This window comes from Helianthus annuus, chromosome 6 (assembly GCF_002127325.2).
Source record: "Helianthus annuus cultivar XRQ/B chromosome 6, HanXRQr2.0-SUNRISE, whole genome shotgun sequence".
NCBI classification, from domain to species: Eukaryota; Viridiplantae; Streptophyta; class Magnoliopsida; order Asterales; family Asteraceae; genus Helianthus; species Helianthus annuus.
Window position 1 is genome coordinate 6135169 of NC_035438.2, and position 8546 is coordinate 6143714.

Consider the following 8546-nt stretch of genomic DNA (forward strand, 5'->3'; position numbering starts at 1 on the left):
TTGTAGGTTCATAATTGTTAGTGAGCCAGTATCCCAGATCAGTTGGTATATTTGTTATATCAAAGTTCTTCATGCTTTCAAATCCCATGTTATCTACTTCTGCTTTCTGTTCGTCAGATAACACTTGCATGAATTCAGTAAGGTTTTTTGGGCTGTTCCTGATTCTAATTCTTTTTTTCTTATCAAATTCCTTGAAAAGTGTTGATCGTATAGGTTCAGGGTTTGTGGCAACAGCTTTTAGTGCTGTTTTTTGTTTCTTTTCCGGGTGTTCGAAGTCACTGTCTGATGAGCCTGCAAGTAATTTCAGAAGAAACATAGTAACCAGCACAAGTTATAAAGTGTACTATATATTAAAAAAACAATAACCAGTACCATTTTGATCATTTAATACATAATAAACCATGATTTTTATAATTCAAAACATCATTGTTACATAAGGTTCAGAAAAACATGATCATAATACATAACAGCATTGATAACATTAGAAAACTAAAACAAACAACATAAACATGATGATCATAGCAGGAGCTGGCTAGATTGCTACTTCCTTCCAAAATTCTTGACTGAGATTATAGGTTTTTCCTCATCTTCTTCATGTTTAGGTTGTAGGATGGGGATCTTTTGTTTTTCATCATCTTCTTCTTTTTTGGGTTGTACAACTGAGATTTCAGGTTTCTCATCAATCTCTTCTTTTATGGGATCTGAAGGTTCACCACCAGAAGTAGGATGATTGGTATAGCTTGGCCACCAGATTGCTACTTCATTCCAAAATTTCGGACTCATATAATATTCCTTTTTTGTTGGTCTTACAACTTTTAGTGGAATGGGATGCAAAGTTTCATTATCAAAAGTAGGGATTGGTTCTCCTGGTTGTACAATTTGTAGTGGTTTGGGATTGTACAGCTCTGTTTTCACACACAAAAAACAACTGAAACTTATATTACTTATCTCCTGAATTTAAAAGTAGCACAGTCTGTAAACCAGCACAGATTTGGAACACTAAAGTAGCACTTGTGCTAGTTTCTTATAAAACACTAAAGTAGCACAGACGGTAAACCAACTAGAATTTGTGCTAGTTTACTAGAAAACACTAAACCCTTTGTGCTGGTTTCTTCTAAATGAATAAACTAACTAGAACTTTGTGCTAGTTTCTTAAAAAACACTAAACTAGCACGGAAGTTAAACCAGCACCGATTTCAAAACCAGAAAACCAACCACAACTTTGTGCTAGATATTTCTAAATCACTAAACTAGCACAGAAAATAAACCAGCACAAAAAATAAACCAGCACTATTTCATAAAAAACACAACGATCCTTAACAAACCTTCGAAATCGTCATCATGTTTTGTTTCTTTATGCTTCTGGCTTCTTGTAGATCTCTTAGAACCTGTGTAATCGATTTGATTTCGAAGAAACTTAGAAAAACCGTACAAAATTGAAACGAATACACCAAAATGCAAAAAAAAAATGGAACGTACTCTCTGAATCCATCGTTGATGCTGTTTTTGTTGTTGTTTGTTTCGATTTTCGTCTCTCTGATTGTCGATTTTAGGTGAAGTTTGTTAGCGATTGGGAAGTTTTTGAGAGAGAGTGAAGAAGAAGTTTTTTTGAATCGTTCGATAACTGTGCTTTTTGTCCAGTACTATTTTGTTTGTTTATGGCGAAAATACCCCCGCGCGTTGTATTTAGTTTACATATCTAGTTTAATATTAGGGATCTAATCTGGTCCATTGGTTGTTTAAACAAATGGTGTAGATTGCTTCTTAGGCAACTTAGGCAAAATAGGCTTCTTAGGGGAACCGCCCCCTATGTCCCCTTTCCAAAGCTTTTCTATAAAGTTGAAAGAAAAGTCAAAAACTTGAAAAAGGTGCACTTTAAAAAAATTTGTATTTAATATTTTTATTTTGTCATCTTTTTTTTTTTCTTTTTAGAGAACAAAATGTCCTCGTTATAGGTTTAATATCCTTCATGGTTAGTTTTTTTAATTAGACAATAAATATACCACATTTTTCTCGAACGAAAACTTTCATTAAAAAACCTCGTAAACAAGCGACTAGCAAAGGCCGAAACACCACCACCACAAGAGATACAACGGAAACATGTTATACATCAAAATTTCTCCACTTAGACCAATTGTTTATCTAAAAAAAACTTAACGATTTGATCTCTCAAATAATATATAGTTTGTTGTAACGTCTTCTTTTTCTTTCCATTACATATAAATTTTAACTTTATACATAAAATTTATCTTTGACAAATACTTAATTTCTTTTTACTGTGAGAACAATTTTGTTCATTTCAAAAGAATATGTTATTATTATCAAATGTTTATTAAGAAATATTAAGTTATTAAATTTTAAATAAATTAAGGAGTTTGTGGTTTGCGGAGGTCCTTTCTTTGGAGACTTCTAGTGGCGACTTGCTTTACTTACCTTTTAGGTTTGGGGGTTTGGGTTGTATTCGGCTGTAGAGCCTTCATCATATGCTTTTGTGGCCTTGAGGGCCCAATCGTGGGTGTTACAGGACTACATCTTAAGTATCGCCTCATAATTCCTTTATTCCTAGTTGATGAGGTCCTGTTTGTCATAAGGCGTGTTTGGATTCTTTTGGGGAGTATGCAGTTCATTGTAAAGAGCTCCCGATGTTCAAATACCGACATGATTTGGTTAGGGCTGTCTTTTTTAACATATTTAGGTGCGCTAGTATTTCTGCTAAGAAAGAGGCACCCGTTAATTTCTTAACTGACCCGTTAGAAGGGAGATCTACCCTTCGACCAGCCGACATTCTGGTCTTTGGATGGGTAGGAGGAAAACATGCCTGTGTGAATCTAACAGGGGTTTTCCCGCTTGTGGGCTTAGTGGATAGTGCTTTCACGGTGGGTCAGACTGCTTTAAAGGCTGCTTTGGGTAAAGTGACCAAACACGAAAAAGCGTGCCTTGACAACCAGCATGTGTTTATCCCATTTGCTTTTAATACTTTTGGTTTTCTGGTGGCAGAGGATGCGGATCTACTTAGTGGAGTTCAAAGGGTCATGCATATTAATGTTATGAATCAGAGATTTATGAACGTAGTTTTTAAAAGACTTAGTTTTGCTATTCATAAAGGGTTAGCGGCGCAGCTTGTTGATCGTTTACCAACTATCTCGATGTAAATTCAGCGAAATAATTACTAGAAAACTGTTCTAAAACCATAAAAGTAAAACTGCATAAACAAATATTTCAAAAATTGAATTAAATCGAGGGAAAACTTAATAAAGTAGATTAATAACTAATATTGGACAAGTTGATATAAGTTATAAACATATCATGTACATAATACACGTAGTGAAATACCACATGCTACACACTATTGTTAATGCTATGCAAATAGATAGTCTGGGCAACTATATCACCAAGGGTTATTTCATTCAAGTGAAAAGATAGCCGATGCGTTATGGTTAAGAAATGTGAATGCGAATGTGAATATAAAATGCACATCAAGTAGGAGAGGGTTGATCACATTCAATATCATTCATTTGAGGGGTGTTATATGGTTAGTGAATCTGAAAGTGAGATTATGTTGGAAGTTTAGGGTGAATGAAAGTCTCAATTGGTAATTTACCTTGTCCCACATTGGTGTGGGAACAAAAGGAAATGCTACTTATAAGGAAAAAACTTGATCAAGCCTTTGAATCTTTATGATATATTTTACCACAAGTCCTACCCGCATGCGCAAGGGGGTGTGCAAAAAATGGGTTTCGAAACTGAAATTTGGTTGAACTCGTGCGTGCCCGTCCTGCGGACTCGAATGCACAACTTTTGCACTCGAGACTCATAACTGATTCGTTTCTGTTAGTTTTAAGCTGCCATTATTGTGATCACTATGTGTCAGTTTTAACTACTGCACTAATGACCATTATTTGGTTTTAATTCTCTGCAATGATGACCATTAATTCAGTTATGGTTCGGTCACTATAAAAGGAGATAAAGCTGATCAGTTTAGACACACCTCAACAAAGTTCTCCTCTCTCAATCTAACACAGTTCTTTTTCTTTTCAGGCAAGTGTTCAAGTCCGGCAATGCGTTGTTGCTGCTTCGAACCGGCGTACCCTGAGAACAGACCGCGAATCTGATTAAGGGAATTGTGTCAAACACAAGCCCGGTTCTCGTTAATTGTTTCTTTATCTCCGTTTTGATTATTTTGCAGTTCTTGCAGTAGCAGATTTCTAACAGATTATTGACTAGGTGGTGTAATTTCATTGGCTTATTATTAAAAACGTTGTGACCATGACCCCCAAAACACATTACGGTGACACCACGCAGAGGCGGCGCAGAGTGGCCATGGCCGTGATGCTGAGGCTGAGGTGTGGCCGATGAGGCGATGAGCCGAGCGCACCTTTTCTCATACTTGGCTCATTTACAAACATAACTGAACCGAGCTGAAATCGAATGAGCATATTCGGAGTGAGTGTAGAGCAAGGAGCGAGCGGTTTCGACAGCCCTACATATACCTATGCAATATTTTAAACCTCATTAGTTACATATACTCATAAGGGTGGAAGGGGCGAAGTCAGGTTCAAGTCCCGAGTTGAGAAATTTGAGCGACTTGGCTAGGGTTGAGCGCCACAACCCATGTGGGTTTCCATGGTTGGTTGAAGTCGGGGTCATTCGTGAACCCGTAATTGAACACAGACTTGCAAGTAAGCTTGAGAGGGTTTTGAAGTCGGAGTGCCCCCTACTAATAGGATTGAAATAGGTTGAATTGAGTTCAAGTGATGTGACAAAGTTTTATTGGATCGTAGAGAGGATACTTGTGGGTTCAACTAGAAACATCAACCTTCTCCCTAAGTTTGTGCCTTGTTAAAATATTGAGGGTGTTTATGAATTGGTTTCAAATGAATTAAACCGAACCAAAAAGAAACCACCTAAAACTGAACGAAACAACATATTTGGGTTTCGATTTCAGAAACCTAAATTCGATTCAAATTAAATATCAAATAACGGTTATGTAAGTTTTGTCATTTAGCATAATCCAATAATAACTTTAGCTCAATTTTATTTAGTCAAACCAAATCCAATAACAATCAATGATATAGTTTATAAAATAACAATATAACATTTATTCGCTCAACTCTGTAGAAAAAAAAAAAAAAAACTAGATTAGAATTTAATTTCCAGTTTCGAGCTGAAAAAATTTCAAATCAGAAAAAACAACAAAATAAACCAAAAACCGAACACCCCTAATATGGCTTGTAGTAGTTCCCTAGGAACATGGTGTGATAGTAAAACATGTTCCGGTATTTAAAAGGTGGAGGGTTTAAATCGTAAAAGACAAAGATACAAAAGTATTTGATTAAACTTGCATAGTTATCTTTTTTAAAGGTGTGAATTATTCGCAAATGTTGGGAGGTCTAGCATACGTTGTCTTAACCAGGTCCGCGTTAGAGAGCCCCCCCGCACAATAGATCCCCAATTTAAACCCCTCAAGAGAAACCCCTATCACTCATACTCGAACTTAAGACATGGAGAGAAAAACTCACCCAAGCCCACCATAGGTGGAACTTAAATATCCGTGGTCACCACTAGAGCACTAGTGATGGTTAAACTGGCATAGTTAGACTAAAAGGTATGGAGAGGATGGGCTTGGAGGGGATGAGCCGCCACGTAGGCGTCACGTAGGCTCGGCTTGAAGGGGATGAACCTAGAGGGGTGGGGGATGAACCCCTTTATATATATATATATATGTATGTATGTATAGATGTATGTCTGTTAGGAGAGAGGAGAGAGGATGGGCTAACCCGGCTGTGGGGAGCCGCTTGAGCCGGGCCGGACATGAGGGGGGTGGTGTGGGGGACCGGCGCCGGTCCTAGCCGGGCCTCAGCCGGCCCCCATACCCATTAGTCTTATAAAGTTCAGTTTTAAACCAACTAAGAAATAAGAAATAATAACCTAATAATTAGGTGTTACTGACTGAGTCATAAACCGCCAAAGCTTGTGCCCGTGCCCTGTGGTCGGTCATAGGAATGCCCCCGGGAAGATGATGATGCTACTCATCTCATAGTACTAGCACAGTATGCAGTTGGGTCCACCAGAACCCAGTTAGTCAAACCAATAATTTACAAAATTATTTTATGTAGTACTAATAACAATTAATTAATCGATATAGCCATATAGGTCTTTGTTATAAAATCAAAAAAATGAAAAAAATGAGGATAAAAAATAAACATCACTACAAGAAAAAAAGGCAATTTACACCGCTATTGCTTGGCCGCCATTACCCTTATTGTTGTTGCTAATAGTTCTTGTCGCCGCTAAAGGTGCAATACCTTTAGCAGCGACAGGTAGTCGTTAATGAATCGTTGCTAAAGGTATAACACCTTTAGTGGCGACAGGTAGTCGCCTCTAAAAGTCGTTTTTATGATTTTTTTGCTGCAGTTACAATATTTTTTGGTTTTTTTTACAAATACACAAAACCCGACAAATTCTAATTTTCAGCAACACACAAACAAACTGCATAAACATAATAATTATATCCACATACTACTACATTACTTAAAAGTTGATCGTTTAATTAATTCGCATATTAGCATCCTAAAATTGCATAAAACGTGAAAAACTACATCATGTCATCGTCTTCATCATTATCAAAATAGTCATCATCAACATCCGCTATTGAGGGGTATTTCTTGTAGTGCATAGATTTCATGTTTATTAGAGATGCATATTATTGCCACTTGGATTGTAGCATAATGGTAGAGACATCTCATGTTCAATCTTGGACACGGGATAGTTACTAGGAATATTTTGGCTTAGTTATAGATGAGAAAGTTGTCTTTAAAAAAAAAGACACAATCCATGGTATTATAGCCTAGTGGTATCTTGGTGGTGGGATAAGGCTTATGACCAATAGATCATAAGTTCGATTCTCACAAAGGGGGTTTTTCCCAGATTTATTGGGTTTCCTCCTGAATTGGTGTATAGGCGTTATTGCCTAGTGGAGTTGGATATGATCGGGTGGTTCTGCTGGTGGCACGATGATACTGCAGTGGTTCGTCAGTGATCCAAATTTACCGTTCAAAAAAAAAAAGACACTGATGACGGGGGTAGCTCAAACCTTAATAAACTGATTAGAGACACAACAGCTTAAAAGGTTAAAAGGTTAAAAGGTTCGGAAATGTTCCAACGGTCATGAACAGTAAAAAGGACAAGCACAGTGTCCGGTCACATCAACACTTAACGTGTGAAACCTCCTGCCCAGCTGCAACCAGACCATGTGGGAGAGCACACCCTTTTGTCCGCAGGTCCAAACCCTTCAACCCCCAAAATGGGCAAACCCCTCACTGCAAGCACAGATTCACTAGTCACGGGTTTCTCCTTTGAGAAACACCTTCCCCTATAAAATGCAGGCCATTTCACCATACAAAACACCCCAGGATCAGCAGATATCACCCTAACTCTCTGATTCTCCTTCTCCCTCTTGAGAAGTAGCTTCATGCTTGCTTCTCTTCTTCACACTAAATAATTCACCTTCTCCAACGATCGCTTTCTGGGTTGATTTCTAATCAGCTCAAGATCTAAGGAGGATAAAAACAATACTAGTGAACCTCTCTTCACGTCTTGCAAACGTGGGGGGACCCCACGACCTGCGTTAGGCTAATCTAACCCCTGAACCCTTTTACCCAGAGATATCGCTACAAGCCTTGGTCTTGTATTTGTTGCATCAACAAGTTGGCGCCCACCGTGGGGCTACGCCGCTAACTTTATCTTAAAGACCAGTTGTGTAGCTCCATTTTCTCTTTACATCATGTCTGAAAGCGAGTCTCTCGTTCAGGTAAATCAGGTGCCTAACAACACCGATTTAACACCAAATTCGGGTCGGATCTCACCGGTCTTATCTACACCTCTTTCTACTCCCGAAAGTACTCCAACGGGATATGTTCCTAGAGTTCACTTCTTTTCAAACACAAACCCATCTCGGTCAGGGGTTGCACCTACTCAAATCGATGTAATGCATACACCGGAACACATAGATCTAACACTTAAGGGAGTAGCTAGAAATTTCTTACATGAGAGATTTTTTCTCAACTAGCATGTGAGCTTAGAAAGGGAAAAAGGGCGAGAATAAGACTAAATTATGAGGAGTCTAAACCCTCATTATCACTTGGCCCTCCATCTCTTCCTTTTAGCAGCTCACGTTCAGCCACATCTTGCCTTGAAGTTGGTCCTAGTGTGACAGACCAACCACTCAAGCCTTTAAGCTTTTGGGAGGCCGAGTCCAACCGCTTTTCCCTTATTTACCTACCAACCCGTTACAACCGGTGCACCTATGGGGCATAAAACCACTCTTGATCAATTATGGTAAGTCACCAACTTCAAGTGTTCCCCCTCCCATTGCTACTTCGTGAAAACAAGTCATGGCCACCCTGCCTTCGGCTCGTGGTATGGTCATGAACACATCCATGGGAATGCCTTATACAGTAAGCCTTTAAGGCTTTAACCTTATGACACAGATGATGACATCTTTTATGAGTACCATCAGAAAGCCTTTAAGGCTTTAACCTTATGCC

At 38.5% G+C, this 8546-nt stretch overlaps 1 protein-coding gene across 1 annotated transcript; it reads right to left on the reverse strand.

Annotated features, from left to right (window-relative positions):
• Positions 1-392: 392 nt before the first annotated feature.
• On the reverse strand, positions 393-7473 carry LOC110944309. The gene is made up of 4 exons (XM_022185972.2): positions 7227-7473; positions 3989-4089; positions 1326-1536; positions 393-905 (listed from the first exon to the last, which is right to left on the reverse strand). Exons 1-4 carry the CDS (start codon positions 7471-7473, stop codon positions 541-543), a joined length of 924 nt encoding a protein of 307 aa, XP_022041664.1. The 3' UTR covers positions 393-540.
• Between the last annotated feature and the right edge of the window lie 1073 nt (positions 7474-8546).

Bases quoted from the DNA above. Each gene is read 5' to 3' on its own strand.
- LOC110944309 (XM_022185972.2), bottom strand. From the start codon at position 7,473: ATGAAGCTACTTCTCAAGAGGGAGAAGGAGAATCAGAGAGTTAGGGTG. The intron at 4,090-7,226 runs GTTTCACACGTT...GTCTGTTCTCAG, and splicing joins TGGTTGCAGCTGGGCAGGAG to GGTACGCCGGTTCGAAGCAG. The intron at 1,537-3,988 runs GTGTGTCTAAAC...ATCGACAATCAG, and splicing joins GAGAGGAGAACTTTGTTGAG to AGAGACGAAAATCGAAACAA.